This window comes from Poecilia mexicana, unplaced genomic scaffold, assembly GCF_051168715.1.
Source record: "Poecilia mexicana isolate PSO_F unplaced genomic scaffold, ASM5116871v1 scaffold_2, whole genome shotgun sequence".
NCBI classification, from domain to species: domain Eukaryota; kingdom Metazoa; phylum Chordata; class Actinopteri; order Cyprinodontiformes; family Poeciliidae; genus Poecilia; species Poecilia mexicana.
Window position 1 is genome coordinate 31,466,967 of NW_028263371.1, and position 24,820 is coordinate 31,491,786.

The following is a 24,820-nucleotide window of genomic DNA, read 5'->3' on the forward strand; positions in this document are numbered from 1 at the left end:
CCAGCACTGGGAAAGGAGAGACTTATGTTTCAAACCATAAAAATAGCAATCCCAACAACACCGCCAGCTTTTTAGGTTTATTGTTCTGTTAAATCTGAATTTTTATTATATATATTTTTACTTCTACAATAACAATAAACTGTATAATTACCCATTCCTACCCTGAACTCATAACCCTGCCATTGTTAAACTTGGAATTGGCAGCATGATGCTGTGCTTCTGAGTTAACGGGAAAGAAGAAGAAGGAGGAGAAGAAGAAAAGTCGTGCAGAACACCTGAAATTAAGGGTTGAAGTTTAACTTTCAATATATTAAAAACTTTACTATTAAAAAAAAGCAATTATTTTATAATAAATAAAATGAGATTTTTGCTTCTCTTGAAAAGAATCCTGCTGATTTTGTGTTGTAGGTTCTCGTCTCTTTCTGGACCGCACAGCTCCACTTGTGGAACGTCGTCACGTATTTTGAGTTGATCCGGGGTGAAAAGTTCACCTCTGCTGATCTGAGAGAAAACGTGGAGAAGAAACTGAAATTGTATAAATGAAGTGAAATATATTGCTTTGTAGTTTGGGGTCAGGAGGGAACGCTTTTGAAAAATTGAGGTTTCTCTTAAAGAACCCCACTAAGAGCAGACAAACTTTTCTTTACCGTCTCATCCAGTGTCTTCTATAAATTATCTATATTTCACACGTAGTTTTATTTCTCATTTAGGATATTTTAAATTTTTTTGCTGTACACATCCTTTTCTGACCATGTGGAAGTATGTCTGAGTCAGAATTGTGTGTGTGTGTGTGTGTGTGTGTGTGTGTGCGCGGCGGCGGCGGCGTCTCGCACGCCGCACTTCCTCTCAATGCGTGACCTGTTAATTAAAGGAGAAGTTTCATTATCAGCTTCATTAGCCGGCGCGGGGCCAGAGTCGGCGCTCCCAATCGCAAACACGCTCAGAGACTTCCGGTTAACTGAGCCGCTGTAATATGAACCTGATGTTGTGTTTCCAGATGAGGGTGTAATCTGTCCTCCCTCATAATGAGAAGCGAGCCTGGGACCTGTTAAACGGCAGAGGAGTTGTTGTCGTTCCCATTAAAGGGCAACTTTGATTTCACCCTTTTAATCGTTGATCACATTTCCCTAAGAACAAAAATGCAAAGAGCAACAACAACAAAAAAAAGTTGAGAATGAGAGTTCATTTCTTAATTTTCACTTTAAACGCTTCTTCTCACAAATGCATTTTAATTTAATGTAAGACGGAGAAAGAGTTGCAACCTTGAGCTTTTTTTTTTTGGAAACCAATTAAAGTGGGAAATGCTCGGCTGTTTGTCAGCAGGTCTGTTTGAGACAGCTGACATCTCCAATGAATGAAAATAAGGAAAATAATTAATATTTCAAAATGAGCTGCTTTTTCGAAGAAAACAAACACTGGTTGGTGAATTTAGCTAAGCAGCTTGATACTTCTCTGCTGCGAGCAATAACTCAACTAATTGCATAATAAATTAAATTGAGCTTCATAATTTCCATCCTGATATGTTTTGGAGGACAATCCTGTTCATAATCAATTTCATTCATGAATTTTCAACATTTGTATTGTTTTTGTTGTTTTGGATGTTTAAAATATTTCAAGTGTCCTTTACAAAACGTTTATTGGTCGTTCACCAATAAATAATTGATAATTATTATGATTAATATAATGACATTGAAAATGGTCTCAAGACAACAATATTATCAATTGTCACAATAATTACTGGGACAATTTATCATCTAGAAAAATGTATCGTGACAGGCTGAATTACCAATTCCACCAAACCTGACTTCGTGGGGATTTTATGTCACGAAACAATAAAATATACTGCATAAAAAGAATTCATGTTTTTTTAATGTTTTTTATTAAAACATCTTAAAACATTGTCTCTACATGTAATCATTTAGTTATTTTTCCAAAGTTTCTTATAACAAAAAAATATATATTTTTTTTTTTCCATGGAAACTACATTTTGTATCGATGACAAAAAGTTTTCTTATTAGATGAATTCATATGGAGATTAAGTGGCACACAGGTCATTTATTTGCTAATGAGTTGACGTGATGTTTTCTTTTGGGGAATTAGAAGGAAGGGGTCCAATAAACACTTTTTCAGTTTTTTATCAGCAAAATCTTTTTCCCTTCACCCGAGCTATAAACTACTTTTTTTGGTCTGTCAGATGAAATTCTAACCTGAAGTTTAAGTTAAATCGTTTTGGAAAAACTCCTGAGTTTTCAAGCTAGACCCAGATAAGAGGGTTTAGAGTAATGAGCTAAATCCAGACTGATCTGCTCCTTTTCTCTATCATTTCAGTCTTGCCGATACTAAAGGTTGGGTTTCTGACAGGCGGCTCTGAGAACAGCTGTAAGGATTACACCAGCTCCTCTCTGGGAGGAAAGGAAGTTTTTTCTCTTCTCGGAAACCGCTAGCCATTCACGTTAGCCGCCGCCGCAGCTCGGTGTATTTAAAAATGGGTGAGAAGAGAGAACGGTTCATCGCAATTTTAAGATTTATCAAGGGGGAACGAGGTTGGCTCGAACCGCTTTACTTAAAACCTGCGTCTTTGTGTTTACCCGGTTCTGTTTGATCTCCCAACAAAAGAAGGCCTCCTGTCGGGAGGTAAACACTTTTTGGCAGCTCCGTTAGAGCTTTGATCAGAGGCCGTCACTGAAGGAGCAGGTGATGGCGAAGCCTCAGCAGCAGCAGCTGTGAGTGCAGACGTCAGGTTGAGCGCTTCCTCAACCCGGTCTGCGATGCCCACACCCACCCAGCCAGCCAGTGACGGCCTGGGAGTGGGCCGCTGATTGATGGGATGAGGATGCAATTAGCCCTGAGCAGGATTAGAAGAGTCTCTTATCATGCTGGGCACCATGTTGCTTTGCTTCCATGGAGAAGTTTGGATAGTCTGAAGAACATTATGAAAGCATTCTTAGTATTTCTGTGTGCTTTTTCGGTTCTGACGGTCTGTGTTTTTGTTTGTCCGTCCAGATGAAAGAGAAGACGTTCAGAAGAAGACTTTCACAAAATGGGTCAACTTGCAGTTGTGTAAGGTAAGAGACGTGGTTTGTGTTCTGGGTTTCACACCGTGGGCGGGACGGGGAGTCCAACATCTAAAATGTTTGATCCAACACCTATAGAAATTCTCCAGACAAACCTTAATGTTTTTTTTATTAAGGACTGCAACAAATTATTATTTTAGTAATCAGTTATTCTGTCGATTATTGTGATAAATCAGATTTTTTTAAAAAAAGGAAGCTTATTTTGTTCTGGAATGGCCCAGTCAAAGTCCAGCCCTCAATCTAATTGAGAATCTATCCAGTTTGAGTTGTTTTACAAAAATACTCAAAGAAAAAAAAATGTGCAGGGCTGAGAAATCCACTAGTTGTTGCACTGAATTTAGAGGCGTCAGAGTACAGGGGCATTGAATAAATGCGGAGCACTCTCTTAAGATTATTTTAAAATATTTTTGAAAACCATGCATCATTTTCTTTCCATTTCATTTTGAGATTTTGATATGAAAATGTTTGAATACTTGTGTGAGGGTCCGTGCTGCTCAGAGTAACCAGGTAGTTTTCTACCCTTCTGTCTTTATGTTGATGTATACAAACTAAAACCTCTAATCCTTAATTGGACAAGGCCAATATGGACGCCTGCAGTTGGTCCATTTTGTCTGAAGCAGGACTCACACCAAAACACACACCGCATCACTTTTATCACTCTGTACTCTCTTCAGTGACTCTGGGGCCCCGTTCCATGTTTTTGTTTTCATTCATTTCCTTCCACTTTCAAAGGCAAATAAACAGGAGGGAAGGATTTGTTGTTCTTAATGCCGAAAGCATCTTTTCTGCTGCTTTCATCCTTTCAGCCAAGCTGTTTCCTTTGGTCTCGAAGTGACAAACAATTTGAGCGTTTCCCTTTATGGCGCTCAAAGGTTATTCCCTCCACGTCCGTCTTCTCTTTAGAGTCGTGTCAGTAATGCTGGGCTGCAGCAACACCAATGAGCGGCACGGGGCTGGCTTGTTTTGGAGAGGGGCTATCTACAGAGCTGAGTAATATTGTTTTTGTTTTTTTCTTTTTCAATTAAAAGCGACAAGTTCTGATGCTATGATGCAGTTTGGGTATTTATTATCTGAATAATAAGAGTCCTGTCTCTTTAAAGAATCCATGTGATGGCCGCTGAAGAGTCTCATCAGCTAGCTAGGTAGCTAGCTAGCCAGTCATGTCTGCTAACTTTTAAATATTTGACGAGCTCTCTGGAAACCAGGTGGAAATTTACTGAAGATCTTTTTGCTTTGTGTGCCAATTCAGATATGCTTTTGGGTAAAAAGCAAAAAATAAAAATAAAAAAACATTACTCTTTTTTTTGGTAAACAATGTAAATGGTGGATGTTACCGGAACATTACAGCTAACCCCAAAACACAGACTGTCATGTACTCCAAGGACAGATTGTAAACAGGAGTTTACTTTTTGCCAGTTTCCTTATGAGACATACTTTGTTGAAGTCCACTCTAAAGCAAGTTTAAAGGGAGATTTTCTTTTAAAATATTAGAATATTAAAATATTAAATATCCTGTAAAATCATTTGTGTTCCACTGAAGCACTTTATTGCATTTGTTCAACCTGAATAACTAAAGTAAATGTGGACCTCTTGGCTGTTTGTTGAATTGTTTTCATTTACTCCATAAATACACACTTTTTTGGAAAAAAGTGGAATTCAGAACAATAAACACGGATAATGTGGAAATAATAAAGGAGAACTTTGTCTTCTAGTGTTTATAAAAGATAAATAATATCCTGCAGCACATTCATCTTGTGCTTTTTGTTTTCACAAATGTCTGAAGAATTGTTTGTGTGTAGGGCATACATACCGATGCATCAGTCCGCTTTCTATTTTCAAAGTTGATTACAAGGTTTTTGAGGTGTGCCGTTGCCATGGTTATTGAGATTTATGAGCATGTGTGCACGTTTTGCCTTGTGTGGCTGTCGTCGTGCATTTCAATGTGTAAGCAAGTAATTCATTTGCTATTAGCCTCGTGTTTTTATCCTTTTCCTTTCGTTCCTTTGCTCCATCAGCTTCATTTGTTCTACTTTCTGATTTCATTTACCTCCATGTTTTAGGATTTTTATCTCGTCTCCTTTTCCTTTTTCCTCATTTGCAATTAGATCTGCCCTCTCCGTGTGAAAAGCCCCGTTAGGTCGGATAGATGTCCCGTGGAACAAGAAACTGCAGAAGAGAACAGTGTGAAGATTAAGAAAATCCTTGGAGTCTCTCTATTTAATTAATTAGATTTTTCACTCTATCCAAAATGTGATGTGTATAGAGCTGTGGGGAAAAAAATAGCAATGTCCTGATAAAAGCTTTATAAAATGATCGGTGTTAAATCTTTACATCTGTGCATACCCGTATGTGCGGAACCAGTTTTTAAAAATCATGGTCATCTTTTTTCTTTCACTGAAGAATCTGAGTTTTCATCCGTTCACACGTCGTTCAAACAGCGGTCAGTAGATAAGACGAGAAAATACGCAATGCTACATTGATGAGAATGAGATATTTTCAATCAAATCTAATTTGAATATATCTGTAATAAATGAAAAGCAATTCAGCCCCAATAACTATTTTGTGTTTCCACAAACAGATTTCTAACCAGCATGATGAAAAGTCATTATCAGCCATTTCTGTCAACATTACTAAATTTTATCCATTATAATGTAGGATTACAAGTCTTTTAAAAATATCTGACTCTCTTGCTGATTTATTCTTATGGGGGTAATATTTTCAAATGTTCTTTAAAGAATATTTCCAAATTCATATATTTTAAATGACTTTTTTTTAGAAGAGAGACATTGCAGAAGTATTTGTTTCTGTTGACCCTGACCTTTCTGAAACTGTTCAGTTAGTTCCTAGTTTATCACTCATTTCTAAATCTACAAACTATGGTATGAATTCCTAAACCAGCGCAGTCAACTCTCCATACGGCTGTAACAAAAATATAGTCGGAATTTTTAAGACCAGTAAACCATAACTTAGAACATTTTAGCGTAAAATCTTAACTTTTGGTAACATTAGGGTTTCTCCCGTTGTATTACAAGCCTGGCAGCCCGCCAGGCTTTGCTTTCAATTATCATTGTATTAAATATTCTATATTTACAGTAAAACTGCTCAACTACTACTGAATTGTTGGTATCATTGATTATTAGTATCAATAATAGATTCAGTAGGAGGCATTATAGGTTTATTTCTTGAATGGGCCTTGTGGTTCCTGTGTTACAGAACACTGTCAATCAACTGAGTCTGAAGAACTGAATTTATTCAATAGACTATCATCAAATTACTTTTTCCATAAGTCAATTTAAAAAGTAGAGCTTCTATTTTATGCAGATGCATTAGACACAGATTGCTTCTATTAGAACCCATAATGATTATGGTTTGCAGCTAATAAAACCCCCAAATTCAGCTTCGCAGAACTGCTTTATAAGACTATCAAAGGTATTGATTCAGAAATGAATGGTCTCTCTGCTTCCACTGGCTTCATTTAAACACTTCGCTGATCCTGAGAATCTGTAATTCTCAGCCCGGTCTGGCTAAAAGCGACAGAAACCTATTCATTTGTCTAACTATTGTTCAAGTTTATAGAACTGCTGGAACCTTCCACAGACCTGGCCTTGTAGGAATGTATAATTACTCTACAGAGACAACTTGATGACTTTATAAAAGCCACTGAAGCTTTTACTACTCGTATGCAGTACAGGAAAAAGTTTCTTATAGTTTTGTTATTGACCTAATAACTCAGATCTTACAACAAATTTAAAGTTAAGTTGAATAATAGCCAAATATTTTCAAATGAGGATTCAATTGTCTAGGGTTGCTTTGCCATTTCCTGACCAAAACAACTCACCATAACTATTGAAATTCTGTTCTCTTACATATAATCGTAAAAGAGAACCTCTCATAACACCTTTAAATGCATCCAAAGAAAGTAGAATAAAAGTTTTAAAATTGCGTAGTGTAACTCTAGCCATGCTAGTTTTTCTTGGACGATTCTGTGCCAAACGCAAACTGATCTCAAGTTATTGACACTTTGCTGCTAGCATTGAGCTCGTAGACTTTCTAATCCTGGATTTGTCACAAAGAATGAGTCTCTGGACTGCTCTACCGGGGTTGAGTTAAAGTGACCTACATAGTGTGGACAAAACAAACCCTGTCCAGGCATGAGCAGCACAGTGACAGACAGCTGAGGAACCGGCTCCAGGGCGGCCGGCAGGGCATGTTGAACCCAAACTCTGACGGGTGAGCTTACGTAACGCCAGCTCACCCAATTATGCCTCCATCCAGCAGAGTCTGAGGCCGTCAACATATTCCAGCCTTAAGCGCCATGCCTTCCTGCCGTTTGAACAGCTTTACTTTTGTTCTTCGCCTTTTTATCCTCTCCGAAACGAAGACTGAGGAAAAAGACAAGACGGAGATGGGCAGAAAGGTGAACTGGAAAGGAAGAAAGCGTTGCCCTCATCAATCGAGACTTATTAAAGTGCGAGTGTTTGAGACAGCAGAGGGGACGAAGTACATAATAGAGGTGGAAATGAAAGGGACAAGAGTGCAAATCGGTAGAGAAGTGAAAAAGAGGGTTAATTAGTGTAAAACGATCGGATTTAGACAAAGGATGGAGTGAAGGAAGGCTGACGGGAAGAAGTTAGGGTTAATAAAAAGGGATAGGTTGAGAATATGCTGGCAGCAAGTTTGGTTTGTGTTATTTGCTCCTTAATGAGTCATAAAATCATGCACCCAAGGAATATGAAACGGTTTGTTTTTAGATAAGGCACTCCGTCCGGTTGCTTAGTATTTCCAACTATTATTGCTTTTTCATAAGGAACTGACTGCAGTTTAGCTTCTACAAATATAATATAGATGCACTGATCCACTTTTTTCTCCTTCTGATACCGATATCTGAGGTTTAGCTTTGGCCGATACCGATCCGATACAGAAAAACGGAGCTGAATTGACTTTAAATGATTTCTTAAATAGACGTAAATGTCCTGAATTACAAATTAATTTGATAACTGCACCAGTACAGCAGACTTAAATACATTAATAGCTTCACAAGCTACAAACATGTAAAAAAATACAACTTTATTTTGTTCAGTCATTTGAATTAAAAGTCTAACAGCAAATGTACAATAAATAATAGAGAAACTGAAACTGACAAGGACAACAGGTTGACTACCGTGGTCAAACATGTACTTTCTTTCAAATGGTTCAGAAAGTTAAATTAGGAATTCTAAATATGTCAAATAAATAATTTTTTCAATACCCGATCTAGAATTTTTTTCAATACCAATAGATATCAATATCGAATCGGTGCACCTCTTCTTATTTCCAGGAGTGAATTACCTAATACGTGAAACTTTTCCTGATTTATATATATATATATATATATATATATATATATATATATATATATATATATATATATATATATATAAATTAACCTCAGAAATACTGTGAAGAATTAGACCTTGCATTGAACTGGTGGGATAAGCTGAAACAAAGATTCCCTCTAGATTCTGGACCCTCAGTGAGCGCCCTCTGTTGGGCTTTTTTTCTTTCTTTCTTCCCAGCTTGTGTATTCCTGTCTTGGTTCCATTGACTTTGTGCCTTTTCCTGTCTTCCATTTCAGTGGACATGTTAGATGTCTCAAAGAATGGCTGCCTCACACAGCTAAATTACATTTGACGCTGTGTTTCTTTCAGCAGAGCATGTCTCTGTTTTAGTGCAGGTTCTTGTACTGTGTGTTTATTTTGTTTTGTTTGGTTTTTTCTTTTATTGTCAGGCACAAACTTTAATCTGTTTTCTTTTTTGTGTACATTTTAGTAACAGAAAATATACAGAACTATTAGGTGGAAGGTAAAGGATACACGGTTTTCGTAATTTGCACTTCCTGAAACTCACATTTTTACCTCCCTTTTCTTTGCAAAACAGCTTAAACTCCGTAATATTGGATGAACACAGGTTGTTGGCCTCTTGGATGATTCTTATTCATGCTCTAACAAAGCTCTGAGGCCACAACAGAACAGCTGGATTTATACTGAGATCAGCTGGATTTATTACACTGAAAAAGAAAACAGGTGATCCAACTTAAATATGTTGTGTGGATAGGTAACAAGGAACCAAATTAAGTTTATGCAATTTAACTTTATCAAGTTGTCAAGTTAAACATGTAGTAAATTTGACAAACTTCAGTCAAGGACTTGGACCAATTAACACATTTTATTTCAAGTTGGAGCTCAGTTCTCTTTTTTTTCAGTGTAATTTGACATAAAGGAGGAGGAGTCGTGCCTCGAAGGCGGAGCTAGGTCCACCCAGGTGTTTTGCACAGCTGATTGGTTGCCAAGGGAAATTAAAGGATTTCTCAAACATGCATGATAGAATCAAAACACTCCAGATACATGATTTACATCTAAAAAAAAATTAATTTTACTAGTCTAGGATTTTCTTAGTGGGGTTCACACAACATATGCCACACTTTTCAGGTTTGTTTTTGTAAAATGTTGAAATATTAGTATACATTTCCTTTGAACTAAATCCCGTCGACTCTTGCAGCATCAGCCTCTTTTCATTTATGTAATGAACAGAACTACAGTAAGTCAGTCTGTGCAAGAAGAATGTAGTGAATTAGGATTTATTTACTCCTTATCTTATGATTTCCCTCCTCATTTTCTTGTTTTCCTCACTTCATTGAAATTTTGTTTGTCCAGCTACCTAAAGTGAACTCCAGGAAATTAATATAAAAGTGTAAAATAAAAAAAAAAGAATCTAACAAAAACATTACAGCTAGGAAGAGATTTTATAGCTGTAGGATTGTAAATAAATGTTTGCTACAACTCAGCAGGAGAACCTCATGTCAAAAAACCAGAACTTCTTTTTTTTTTTTTATCATTAAATCCCGTCTCACAGGAGCATACAACGTTCACTTTGCTACCTTTCAAGATTCTCCTGGCTGCCCTGCTGCGGTTCTGCTATGTATTGTGAAGAACAAATCAGCTGGAACAGATTTTTTTTCCTCTCCCCCCTCCCTGTGTCTCTTTTCTCTGCTTGCTTTTGTAAATAAGCTGTGTAATCATAACGTGCCCTGCAGCAATACTTTCTGGTGGTAATTTACCAAATCAGACTCTGAATCCTGCATTCATTTTCTTTTCTCTTTTTTTTTTTCACCCTCAGATTTGCATGCTGTGAATATGTAGCTTAGCTGTTCTGCCAAGCTGTAAAATCAACACTGAAACTTGTGATTAATCTCCAAAGTCATTCAATCTGCAAATACCCGAGTTCAGGAAGCAACGGTCCGACCTTTGACTCGTGCCATCAGCGATGGCGGAGGACGTGTCGCTCCGTCGACGGACGGGAAATCTATCTGAAGTGAACAGTTAGCATAATTTCAGACTGGGGAAAGTGAATGATTGGCCCTCGTGCTCGTTAAAGTTTACTGCTGCAGCCGCGAGACGAACGACGCTGATGAATCTCATTGGTTCCTGCTTCCTGATGCTGATTGCTGATCTCAACCTGCAGTGCCGCTCACCCCGGTGATTATCTGAGGTCGCATCTTGTTTTATTGAACAGTTGCCGTTGTTGACATTCATTGCACATCAGTTCCCCTCGTCTCATTTCTGATAGCTTGCCTCATTACCTATCCGTTTTACTTCATCAGTGTGAAATATGTCTTGTTTGGAACAGCCGACCAATGAGAAAGGAAATAATTACAATGCAATTCTGATTGAAATTATATAAGCAGGAGAGAAATACGCGTGGAAGGTTCAGCTTTAAAATCAAACGTGTCAAGCTAAGGCTTTAACTGTGTTAAACAAAAGCAGAGCTACAACATATTCTATACCCAATAAGTAGAAATAACTGAGTTATTCCTTTGAAACATTTAGAGCCAGCAATAGAGACGAGGTCCTATAATTTAAAAGGGATTTAAAAGGGATAAAAAAAAAAATCGTATTCTGTTAAAGCTAAGCACACAACGGTCACTATTTCGTGAAATATGCTGAAGATAAGAGAGAGGGTAAAACAGCTTCATCTTGAGTATTTTGTCCTTTCCAGTCATTTCAAGCAGGGATACAGTGTTCCCATTATTCTCCCCCCACTGTCAGATGTTTCCTTGTAAAAGGTGAAAATTGTGGAAATAATTTGGCAGAAAGAATAAGCAGAGGCTCATATTCTGTTCAAGCTTGAAATAATAAAACATCTTTGGATTTTGTGACAGGAACAGAATGCAGACGAATAATAATGGGTCTGACGTGTAGCATAAAGATATTTAGAATCTGTTTTTGTTTTTAATTATTTGTCGCCGCAGTTCAGTTTACAGCAGCAGAAACCTTAGGCAACCATCTGTGTGGTCTAGACATGACAATCCCCCTGGCAGCAGAAGTAAAGAGGATAGAATTGATGTCACAGGCTTTTTGGTTAACCAGGCAGATTGGGTGCTATAACATTTTTCAGCATGGAGCTGGAGGATCCAACAGGCTTTATGTAAACACACAGATCGATCCTCAAGCCATGTTCAAGGCCTTGATGCCAACTGCAGCCTAATGAACAATACAGCATGAGGAAGAAAGGAAGAAAGAATAAAGAAATGTTTCCAGTCACTCCACAAACCTGCCTGATTAGAATTTACAAGGCAGCACTGAAAGTATTTTCACAAATGAATGTTTCATCAACTTCCTTTTAAGTTTCAAAGACATTTTGTTTTGGTTTGAAACGCTGTAGCTTTTACGCCTTCTAGAGTTAGCTTTCTGCTGTCTTTAGCTTAGCTGTTTGTTTATAGAGAAGTCGCACCATACAGCTAATTAAACCCAGTATTATGTATTTAAAATAAAGCCAAGAATTAATGATGGGATTATTCTTTCACAGCTTTTGTTAGCAGTTAGCACAGTTAGCATTGCTAATGTTCACTTCTTATATCGGATGTTTGACTTTACGATCACAGCTGGAGTTTTCTATTTCCTTCACAGTCAAACTTGTCTGTTTGGAGTTTACAACGTCGCACCAAAAGATAGCACCAGAACTAGCTTTCTGCTACCTTTAGCTTAGCTGTTTCTTTACTTGAGAGACTGTGAGGTCGTATCTTTCGGCTCATTAAAACTGTAGTTTCCTATTTGATTCAAATGTCGCTAACAGCTTATGATGGGCATATTCAATGTTTTCATAGGTTTTGTTAGCAGTTAGCACAGCTAGAGGTAACAGTAGCCTCTTAGTTCACGTTTTATCAGATTTTCGACTGTGCTACTCGGATTGTCAAGAAACTTCTGTCATTTTCTATTTCCTTTACGTTTAACAAGTATCTAGCCATTTAAAAATAAAAGTCTTTCTCTGAGTATTTATCATAATGTAAACTTGCCTTATGAGGGAATCTAGAAAGATTTTTTCCCATTTCTGCACTAAGGTCAAAAACAAAAGACTCCACCCTAAGCTTTAGAAGCATCGCTCTTTTTCTTGAAGCCTTTCGAGTAATCTGGCTATAAATCAAAAAAATAAAAATAAAAAATCTCGAGAAAAACAATGCAGACTGGAAAGCAAAGTCATTTAAGGGACAAGAGCTGTCATCAGAAATCTTTCAAAGGACATAGAGAAATGAATAAATCAGAAGCAGCTGGGTGTGTTTTTATTGGAGCTGTTTGGAATATTGCTGGATTATTAGGATGCGTTTCTCATCCATCATGTCTGTTTTACACAAGGGTTGAATAAGTTGAACTCATTTTGAAAACTACAGAGGAATCCTTATGAATAAACAGTATTCTGGAAGTGAAACTTCTGACTAGTGTACATATATATGTACAGAGTAAAAAAAAACTCAGTGCACTCATCATATTGTCATTGTCCCATGAAAAAATGTAATTTAATATATTTACAAACATGCAAAGTAGTCAGGGTACATCTTGTAAAGTTGTTACTCAACACAAATGACTGGCAACAAAGTAGGAAGTGAAATTTTGTCAATACATTTGTGTGGCAATAATTTTAATGATTTATCGATTGTGAAATTAGTTGACTATTCTTTCAATGATCAATTCATCATGATTAACCCTTCATCAAATTTCCTGATGCTTCATTACAATGAAACTTCATGTTCTTTATTCCCCACTATCCACCTTTAATCTAATAAATTAATGTGTCATAAAAGTCTAAATTGGACCAAAACATACATTTCTTTCTGACATTTAAGTCAGATTTTTGGTACCATTTTTAGTTCCTCACAGCAAAGGAGTGTTAATGTTTTGATGAATCCGTTCCCAGTAAACAGTGAGCAGACAGTCCCATCGACGTTTTTCCATGTTGTAAGAAATACACTGAAATCTTTTCCTGATTATTAATTCAGCTCTTAACCTTGTGGAAACGCTTAATTTATTCCTTTATATTAAATTGATTCAGCTGATGAATGGAGTGGAAGTTGTGATACGGATTAGATTCATGTTAATCTGTAAAACTGGCTGAAATACGAACGTTAATATCAGGAACATTTGCTGCATATATCAATAAAATTTTGTTGCAGTTTACTTCATATAAAATGGACAAAAAGCAATACATAATTTAGAAAAATGTTGGACATAAGTAGCTCAGCGATCACTATATTCTCATTTTTCCATTGTTTTTATTCATATTCAGTAAAAAGACGAGAACGGCAAAGTTTTCAAAGTTTCTCTCTCTTGCTTGCGTTAAATAATTCAAGTATGAATTGCGTTTGCTCTTGTACTAAATAGATTTTTATCGCTCGCGAGTCATCGGAATTCAGTCTCTAAAATGCCAGTCTTCCAGGAGTCGGTCAATAGTTTAGACAAACAACGACTGTCCCCCTGTGACCAACAGAAAGGCTCCATTATCTGCGTCTGTTACAAACCTCCATCCTCTGTTTGCTGCCATCACAGTGAAACCCACTGACTTGTGGGAGGGAGGGTGTTGTTCATTCTTTATTTGTCCTCTGATGACATTGCACATGTAGCATCTCATTTGTTTTTCTCTTTGTAATTTAGAGTTTGGTTATCCATGATGTTCTGCTGGAAAATTCAATTACAGAAGCAGGTTTTTTATTTTTTTTCCCCCCCTTCTTTATATCACTGCTTTCCATTTATTTTTTCTTTTGCTTGCCACAAGGTTTTATCTGACGTGGAGGACGGACGGCATACTAACGATACCGACCTTTCAGTTGAAGTGATGCACAGTTCGTGTTTTGTAAAAATGCTGGTTATTATTTACTTTTTTTTTTTAGATTTACAGTTTTCATATTTTCTCAAGTACTTTTTTTGTTTTAGCTAATATTTACTCAGACATCTGATGAAAATGTGTCTCCAACTTTATGAACAGCTGAATATGAAGATTCACAAATAGAAGAGCGAAAAGCCCATAAAGATTTGTCAATGTTTTCTCAATGTTATATTAAATTGGATATGTTCAACATTCATTTAAATGCTGATATCTTATTACTCAGGCATTCTTCAAAGTCAGATGAAAGTGTTGTGGTCGGATGAGACAATAGTGACCTTAATGTCACCATGGCAACGAGATCGTCATGGTGAAATATGATGGTGGCAACAAGATTTAAGTTTTTTAAGTTTGATACCAATTATTTTGACATCAGTCGATATGTACTGCCAATTTTTAGTCAACATTACTTTTTCATTTAAATGATAAAAATGACAGATTACACAAGTCTCAATTTAGCCAAAAATAATTAGCATATTTTGATGTAGTTCTGCCTCTTTTGTTTGATTTGTATATTAAACAGTTAATTTTTTTTTCTATGCAAAATTAAATGGGCCAAAACATTGGCTGCCTGGGGTGTACATCGACCTCTAGTGGCGGCATCGTGTGTGTCATGAAGTGTCCTGAAGAAGCATGAAAAAAGGGAAGAAAAAAAACATGTTGGAGGCTACAACATGTCACACACAGCCAGATTTACACTGGATATAAATGCACTCCACACTATTCAGATCTTCAGTTGCAGAAAGTTTAAAAACCCACAAATTTTGTCGTTCAGCACAGAAAAAATGAAAAGCCGAATTGACTTAATGCCGTATTTTTCTTAAATGCAGACATAAATGCACTGAATTGCACTGACTGAACAAGTTTAATTTACTCAGTCAGTGCAACAACCAATGTAAAATAAAGGATGAAAAACCTCAAATTGATGAAGACAGATTGACTACCTTGGTCAAACAGGTAAAAAATAAACCATTTCTTTCCAACCATTTCTCAAAGTGCAATTAGGAATTCTAAATATAATGTGAAATAAATAATAAAAGTTAATAACCAGCCCCGTTGTGACTGGAATGAACCACTACAAAACAGGAAGGACGGGGGCTTTTTAATGAATATACTCAGGATGGCGCAAATTGACCAATTAGATACTGTTCTTAATTACTCCTCTGGTGCCCAAACACCCAGTAAATCTCCTGTGGTGCCTGAGTACCTCCAGACATAAGATTTTGACATTTCTAACAGCATAGTAAAAAAATAAAAACAGAAAAGGTGTCACATGAGGTTTGGATTTGCTCTGGAAACTTTGTGGCTGGCAGCCGAACTCAGGCTGCTGCTGAGTGTGGGTGATGATTGTCAGAAAACCACACACAGCAGCTATACTTAAGAGGTTATATACAGTAGCGGCGGTAATCAGATGTAGGGTGTCTGAGCCTGCGGGAGCGGCCGAACGTGCAGTAGAAATAAAAACAAAGTATTTATTCCAAGTACACCTTAACCTTTTTCACTCTGTAATCCGTCTGTTCCCTGTTTAATGGCAGATATGCTTTACAAGTTAAGTCCCCCCAAAATAAAACACTTGAGATTTCTTGCTAAGGATTTTTCTGACATTGAAGATGTGGGTTGAATATATGTGCATGCTTGTCTGTTTTCTGTCATTATGACAATGAAAAACCTGACGGATGTGAAGATCAGAGGATCTCCAGTTAGGATAGAGATTGAATTACCATTCAAAGCAGTTTTTGATACGGATGAAAGGGCTCACTGCGGTGGGTGATGACAATCGGGGGGGGGGGGTACGCACGCTCAGAAATAAAGAAAAAAGTCTCCTATTGCATTTCCAGTTCAAAACGTGAAATACCTTGACTAGTCATTCAACTTGAGAGTCATAAAACCTTCGTTTATCGATGGAAACCTCATGTGTAATTAGCTTTGAGTTTCAGATTGAGACGTTCATGAAAACTGCAACAGACGAGTCAAACCTGGATTTAGTTGTTCTACAGCAATCAAAGATTTTTCGATTTTAAACCTTTTATTATACTCATGAAAACAACAAAATAGGCATTGGATGGTATACAATAACCTCCATTGCTTTGGGAATCATAAGTTTTATATCTTCCTGTTCTGTCGACAGTCAGGTTGGTCAAAAACCCTCTGTTGCAAAGCAATTGAAGGATATGCCAAAAAGAAATAAATCTAAACTTTTGTATTTTGCAGTATATTGGCTGTGGCAAGAAAAAAAAAGTTAACTGTTTCAGAGGGAAAGATGAGATATGAACCAACTCTCACATTTGTATGTGACCAACACTGCAGTTTAATTTGGGCTATGAATGCCCCTGAACAAATCAACCAAGAAACAAAAATGTAAACATGCTGGGAATGCAGATGGCTAACGGTTGGTAGCGGTTAGCTGGTATTGATACTGAAGCTGGTAGCCGCCAGTTAAAATTCAAAATACATAATACCTGCTCAGATTCATCTTTTTGCTGATTTTTCTTCGGATTGCACCTCCAAAACTTTCACCTGTTTCTGAGTGTTTCTAAGAGCTTGGAAGCTTCCTAGTTGCAATGCTACTTAAATCCTGGGTTTGCAAAACAGCCAACCCAGGAGCACCATTCTTTTTTTCTTGCCGCTGATTGGTTTCACCCCAGATATGGAAGACCATGGGCGCTCGCTTTTGCAGCCAAATTAGTTTGCACTACGTGTATTGCGGGTTATATGGAGCTTTAACTATTAAAATAAGCAGTTTTATAGAGAATCTAAGGTATTTGCAGGTTTTAGCTTTTCACAGACGGGAGCTGTGTCCCTCTCAGTATTGGGGGGCGTCTATTGTACTTTAATGGGTGAAACGTAAAATTCATATTCATATGCTGAATATCATAACTGTATCATAACGTTTGAAGAGTGCCATAAAGTTTACATAACTCAACAGCAAATATGTGTTTATATTTCAGGTAAAATCCAAAGGAAAACACATTCTGCTGGGGATAGAGTTAAGTCGAGGATTGTTTCATTCTCCCCCTGCTTCACCATTGTACAGTTTTATTGATGCTTGAGTTATAAGTGCTCTCAGGTTTCGAAAGACTATTAGATCCCCCAGGACTTGTAGTTAGAGGAGCTTTCATTTTGCACTTGGGACACTTGATAATCTGTTTTCATCCTCAGGGAGCAAAATTACAGGGAGGCTGTCACTTAAAGGACAAAAGACATTCTTTATAGTTCTCCATGTGCAGAATGGGGAATGGATTTTTAGTCACTCACCGACAGAATATTAATCACCCAGAAGAAATGGTGCTGGGGTATTTTGGAGGGCGGCTGGTATCCATCTACAGAGGTCAACAGGTGGTAGGCTGGTGTGATGTCATCACCAAAAAAATCTAATAGATCTGTTTTATAAGTAACACCTAGAGAGAGAGAGAGCTCTGTTTTACTGTGTTCTTTATAATTTTTTTTTTTTTTTTGGTGATTGACAGCACTAAGACCCTCCTCCTGGTTCTTATTGGTTGTTTCTGTCCGCTGTGTATTTCTGCAGATGACGGTACAATTGTGAATAATTTTCACAATTATCTGTCTCATGCTAACAGGGCTTAGAAAAGGTTTCAACAAATATGTAAAAAAAAAAAATATGAAGGTTACATACAGCAGCGAACAATACCTTTTCACTCCAGATTAAACCTTGTTTGAAAATCTACTTTTACGCCTTGGCCTTCAACAGGATGTGAGACATTAACTTTTATTTCTATACTTTAAATGTAATATGCTTTCTTTGTGTATTGATCTGTTTTTTTGTTTTTTTGTTTTTTTTTTGTTGTTGCTCTTCAGCACTTTGTTCAGCCTCAGTTAAAATGTTAAAGTGGTTTATAAGTAATGTTAACTGTTGCCTTGTCACATCTTAGAAAAAACAAGATCAATCAAAAAATAATGAAAACAATATGAATCACACTGAGGTTTTCATCTAATAATTTAAGTTAAAGTTGCACACACACAAAAAAAAACGGGTCCAGATCTTTCCGATCTCTTGGGACTTCGTTGCTTTAGGTTCTGAACATTTATTATTTGCTGCTTTTCAACGTAGTTACAATATTACTTGCAATACATTTAGCAAACATATTAAATATTTTAAAACATCCACATTTTATCTACCGAATCAGTTGTTCAGGTCCTCTGATTTCGTTCTAAGAGGGGAACTCATAGTGTATTCAGCCTGCAGCGTGTTCTGGTGTGAATCAACTCCTAGTTTGTAAGGCCAGACTTGTCAGCGCAGATAAAGAACAACCCCCCGGGTATAAAATTGTTATCTTCACATTTAACACCAGGCTGCGTTGTTATTACTCGAGAAATGTGTCCCTGTTCAGACCAGCGTGTTGTTTTCTGCCACTTTGGAGGCTGAACCTCTGGCCTTTTCTGTGAAACTAGCAAATTCCCCGCAGCATCTCTGCAGGAGTCATTCCAGCCTTTGTTTTTCCTCATTTGTCAGCCAATAGTTCTGGTTCTGATTTACCACTACGAAAGAAATGACTTGTTTCCGGCTGGGAACATGTGAATGTTAAAGAATGGTGCTCATGTTTTGCTGTTCTTGTTGAGTTTTAGTGCATTCTGTTAAAGGTTAGCTCTGTCTCTGTGTTTCAGACAGGAAAGCCGCCTGTGGAGGATCTGTTCTCAGATCTGTGTGATGGACGACGCCTGCTGGAGCTGCTGGAGGGCCTCGTAGGACACGAGCTAGTAAGGACACACACACACGCGCACACACACACACGCACACACACCCCCACACACACACACACACACACACACACACACACACACACACACACACACACACTCTTTCTTTTACCACAACAAATGGAATAGAGCAGCACATCCGGGTGCCCTGTCTACCCTCAGCACTCACATAGCTCTTAGGCTAAAAGCAGACTTTTGCTAAAGGCCAAATTTTGAGACATTTTCTAATTAAAAAAAAAAAAAAAAGCTAAAAAATGTATATTTTCCATCTGCAAGTACTGTTATGTTAGGCGGTTTCCACTGCATGCTGTCTGTCGAAACGAAGGTTGTTAGTTATAGAGAACGCAAAACTCTACTGTATTGTATCTTAAAACTTTGTTTTATTTAGTTGGAGTTCTTTCTGTTTTTCTTTTTTGTTGCGTTTAAATGCTTTAGATCCTCAAATATGGGTTTCCTTTATTCAGGAGAAAAAGTTATCCAAACTTCTGACTCTGTGAGGAAAAGGGCAAATCCTGTATGAACTGTAATTATCTACATCTTTTGGAAAGTTTAGTCTCATTCTCTATATTAATGCCTAACCACTTCCAAATTTGTAGACACAAGAAATTTCCAAAACATAACCTGTGTGACTGCGTGAAGTAGACAAGATCTGTAAAAGCAACACATCATTCCCCGATCTGACGAGTTTTAAAAAAGCAACATCACTGATTTGAAATTCTAGAAATGTAGAAAAAAAAAAACATAAACATTGGTGAAAGGAGTGACAGGTCTACCAAAATGACTCCATGAATACATCGATCACTCATCCAGACATTTCAGTAAAGAACCCAGATCATCAAAACCTCTTCAGGTTTCACTTCCCCTAGATAAATTGAGTGTTCATGATTCAACAAGAAGGGGCAAAAATGGTTTTCATGAGAGTCCAACAGCCAAAACAGCTGCTGACCAAAAACAACACAAAAGCTCTTTTCAGGTTTCTCAAAAAATTCCACGATGATCCCCAAGACTTTTGTGGAAATTCCATGTTCTGACGGAAGAAATCTGGAGCTTGTTTTTGGAACTTGTTCGCCGTGTTGCGTCTGGCCTGAAACTGACACAGCAAATAAATATACCATCATACAAACTCCCACACATGGCAGTGGCACACTTTGAAAACTATTGAAAACTCAAACTTAGTCCCACACATATGAAGTGGTTCAAATTGGATTTTTGTGGAATGAACAGATTGGAATTTAGACTGCCATAAAAAATTGGTTTTGGGTTGCGTTTGCCGTACTTTTTTCACGTGGAGCCAGGTTGATTTGGATGGTTCTTTTACCGTGAAAAGATAAAATATAAGTTGGAAAGAATGACATTAAGGTAAGCACTCAAGTGGTCCAGCACCACTTCCTGTACTTTAACTTCTGTAAAAAATGCAGATTGAGTTACAATTGATCCGATTTTGTTTCGGTATCCACACACACACGCAAACATGCCACTCATTTATTATAATTTGGCTTTTTGTACTGCTTATAAATGCTCTGAGCAAGGTCATTAATATCCTCTGCCTGCTTCCTGTGTGTGTGCGTATTTGTGTGTGTGTGTGTGTAGGTGAGACTGGAGAAAGGGACTAGCCGTGTTCACTCACTTAACAATGTCAACCGTGCTCTGCAGATCCTGCAGAAGAACAATGTGAGTATATACACACACACACACACACACACACACACACTACAACACACTGAATCACAGTTTGGGTGTGTACAGACAGACACTAAAGTAATTTGACAGAAAACCATAAAAAACCCATAAACCCGACAACAGAAGACACACTGAGCGTACAGTCAAAAAATGTTGTGTACATATCTTGTTTTAATGTAATATCTGTGGAAGTTCTAAAATTTATAGTGTGTGGTGTTTTACCAAAAGCAGGAAGCAAACTATAGAGCAGGGCATTCTGGGTAAATGCAACCAAAACAAACGCAAGAGAAATGGCTCTCGGTCTTTTACCAAAGACAAAAAGAGAAATCCTACAATCGTTAATGTCTGACACCATTCCGGTTTTGTTTACATTTCATAAAGAAGGAAGTCGCACTTTTGTCTTCTTCTGAGGTTTCTGTGTGGTTTGAACATTGGATGTTTCCCTATAAGTCCCTATTCGATGATAAGAACATACAGTTCCTCAGGCGTTTCTCAGAAAAGTCTCGAGGAAAAGGCAATATTGACAAAGACAAAATGTAGGTTCTTTTATTTTTTATTTTTTTTAAAGAAACTTTTTTAAAAAAATGATGTGTAGGTCTTTAAACCATCAAAACAACACTTTAAACACTGAAGAGAAACTTAAAAGTTCAAATGTCACATCCTGAATTACAAACTTGCTACCATATGTTAGCAAAAGTCCTAGCTTTTCCTCATTGAGCAACACGTTTCGATGTTTCTTATTGGTTGTTTGAATTTTCCAAAGATATCGAAAGAGTAACTGAAATATTTGGGGCCAAAATAGTAATGAAAGTGTTTTAAAGGGGCAGTAATATGTGAAATTGACTTTTTTGAACTTTACATCATGTTAAATGATCCATGCATGTTTGAGAAATCCTTTAAATTCCCGTGGCAACCATTCATCAACTTCTCAAAGAAACTTGGGCAAAAATGTTGTTTAAGGGTTAATAGAGGAGACATGTTGTGATGACTTCCTGGAGATGGAGTTTCAGAAAGAAAAGGAGCTTCTTAAAGAGACAGAGACCCAATTTTAACATGCTAAACTTCAAAGTCAGATTTCTTTTAAGTCATAAATTATCTTTATGGAGCATTTTTATTACAACTGAAGCTAACAGTCGTTTGATTGTGCTATAAAATGATACTATGTGGCTGGAAACACATAATACTGCCCCTTTAATGCTTATGTTCTCCACTCTTGATGATAACTTTTAAGTGTTTTTGATATAACTTGACTCCACCAACCCCTTCTAAACAGAGTCAGAGAAAAACAAGAAGGAGAGAAGGTAAGGAAAGCAGTTTGGCTGTTGGGAAAACAAAGCAATCACGAGATTTTTGTGTCTGCTGCCTCTCTACAGGTTGATTTGGTGAATATTGGAGCGGCAGACATCGTTGATGGGAATCACAAACTGATTCTCGGGCTCATCTGGAGCATTATTCTCCACTGGCAGGTGTGTTTCCGTGTGTGTGGGTGTGTGCGTGTGTGTGTAAGTTACAGTGAACATTTGTTTCAGCGTGCCACGTTTCAAAGGCGGTTATAAAGAAGAATACAAAGAACTTTCCAATTTTCACCCAAACAGGCAGTTTTCGTGCATGAAACATAAACTCACTCCTTTGAATTGCTCACATTTGTTTCACATTATGCTAAGCAAATGCTACACGTCCCTTTTTGGAGCATGTTAGGATCACTTTGTCTTTCATATTTGAACCGAGTGCGTTAGATGTCGTACCTGTCAGTTGGTAGTCATGCTGCAAGAAACGCAAAGACGTCAGAGTGCTGCAAGGAGAAAAAGTTAAATATGAAACATTTTTTTCTTAGTGACAGCAAATGCATACTGATTCCATAAGGCAAACTTCACCATATGGTTTCTCACTTCATCCTTTCTAAGTGTGCAAGTCGTCACCTTACATGGCTGGGTGAACTATAGCTGGAGTAGAGATTTTAAATTCATCTTCACCATTGTTTTTTTTTGTTTGTTTGTTTGTTTTTAGAGCAGTACAATGCCTTTCATAATATTTATAGTCTTGATGAAGTTTTTCAGATTATGTCAAGTTGTGACTACAGACCTGAATGGATTTTATGAGCCAGACCAAAAAAATGGTACCAAATATTTGTAAAATTTAGTTTTATTTATATATTTTGGAAAGACAGTTTTAGGGAGTCCAGTTTTAAGTTTTTGTTAATTATTCCTCCTTTTGAGTCCTTCAGTACGTAAAACATGGAGGACCAAAGTATATTGTCGTGTTAGAATGGCTCAGTCAAATCTAAACCTAAAACCAATTAGGAATGTTTGGCAAAACTGGAATCTAAGCTTGAATGATATTGCAAATAATCTATTTTTGCATTAATTGTAATTGATGTTCACAAACAAATTCACACCACACTTTTCCAGATTTTCTATGTTTATTTTTCTTGTAAAAATCTTGAAAGCAATGACATTTTTTTTTTTACTTTTTGCTAGTTTATCACATGAACATGTCTATAATTTGAAAAAAAAAATCGGAAAAAGTTAAAGGCTGTGTAACTATTGTTTGTGCCACAAGAAAAAACAAAACATAAAGTTTGAACTTGTCATGTTTATGAATGTGGAGGAAGATAAAATCAAACTGGTTTCCATTAAGGTCGAGAAAGTTTCAGAATTAGAAATTCTTACCATCTTGCTGGTTGAAAACTTTTCCAAATCATAAATCCCTTGAATCTGTTCAAACATTGATCTCTGTCTTGTTGTTTGTACTGTGAATTCTTTTGAACAGCGAAGCGAGACTGTTTGCATCTTTTTCCTAAATTTTCCTTAAATAGACACATCTGTGAAATACAGCTGCAGTCTGCCATTTAAATACTTCTCTCTGTTGACTTGAGCTGTCTGTGAACCATAAAGCGACGTAGATGCATCTGATAAGAAGCATAAAGTGTTAGAACTTAGGTGGTTTGTAGTGTTATTTTAAGAATTTCTCCCTTTAGTATTCCTTTAACATTATCTCATGTCAGATAACTGACAGAAATTGTCAGATTTGGAGCATTTTGATGGAGGGGTTCCCAGCGAAGTCGGTCTTCTATTCTCTTGAGACCTCATCCATTTGTCACTCTCTGCTGTAGACATTTTGTTGCTGTGCACTTACTTTTTTATACATATGCAATTTCTTGTAATTTGGGTTCTTTTTCTCTACTGTTCCATTGCCTGAAGCATTGACTTGGCGGTTGATCGCCAGGGGACATCGTCTTGGATCTTTCCTGTCTCATCATGGATAATGGATCTGATACTCATGAATTCTTTGCCTTGCTCCTTATGCTTGGTGTACCCCACCAATCTGAATCATCAGCTGCCTCCGCCTTCTCTTTTGGCCTGCCTATGATACCACTGGGTTATCTGATGAACTGCAGGGCACACGCGTTGGTGGCATGAACTTCATTCTCAGCATTTAGCTGAGTCTTCGGGAGCCCAACTTTATAGTTGATAACATCGTTGTAGTCTCTTTATGAAACGCTGTTCCAAAGATATATTTAAAACGGTTCTGAACATCAAATGTCTTGCTTTTTGCTTGATCATTTCTGTTAACTCTGATTATCGTGGGTCCCTTTGATTTCACTGGACTGCTTTTGTCGCATCACAATGAGACTTTGATACTACTGCTTTGTTTCCCATTGCCTCAGATCTGTTAGGTGATGTCTCCATCAATTTTAGTGTTGTTCTTAAGCATTAAGAGCAGTTTTAACAATAAAAATAAAATCGTCTGGAGGCAGATGTTCTAGTCACCAAGAAACTAATAGTGTAAATCGCCCTGATGTGTTGTTGTCATTATGCTATGTGGGGAGGCTTTTCTTCGGCAAACACAAGGAACCTTATCCCTTAATTGGAAGATTCTACCTCATAAACGTCTGGAAACTACTGAGATAAATAGCAAAAAGAAGTGACCCTATGACTGAGCCTTGAGGAACACCAGTCTTTATCTCTAAAGCCTCAGAGTTATTAGTTATGTTCACAGCTAAACATCCCTGTTGATCTGCAATTGCTATAATTTGGTCAGCCACATCCAGACATGATAGAGAAACTATTTATAGTGCAGCCTCTGTTGGAGGTCTCATATTATGACTCTGGTTGTTGTTTCAGGGGAAGCAAGTTGTCAGATTTACTTGGAATGGAGCT

General features: G+C 37.2%; 1 protein-coding gene across 5 annotated transcripts in view; it reads left to right on the plus strand.

Moving 5' to 3' along the window:
- The window catches only part of dmd (dystrophin), a 217,626-nt gene that overhangs the window by 81,152 nt on the left and 111,654 nt on the right, over nucleotides 1-24,820 (plus strand). For all 5 annotated transcript variants that reach the window (XM_014998044.2, XM_088014614.1, XM_088014602.1 and 2 more), the window contains exons 2-5: nucleotides 3,004-3,065; nucleotides 18,888-18,980; nucleotides 20,571-20,651; nucleotides 22,034-22,126. In XM_014998044.2, coding sequence (XP_014853530.2) covers nucleotides 3,004-3,065; nucleotides 18,888-18,980; nucleotides 20,571-20,651; nucleotides 22,034-22,126 — 329 coding nt within the window. The remainder of the gene's footprint in view (nucleotides 1-3,003; nucleotides 3,066-18,887; nucleotides 18,981-20,570; nucleotides 20,652-22,033; nucleotides 22,127-24,820) is intronic.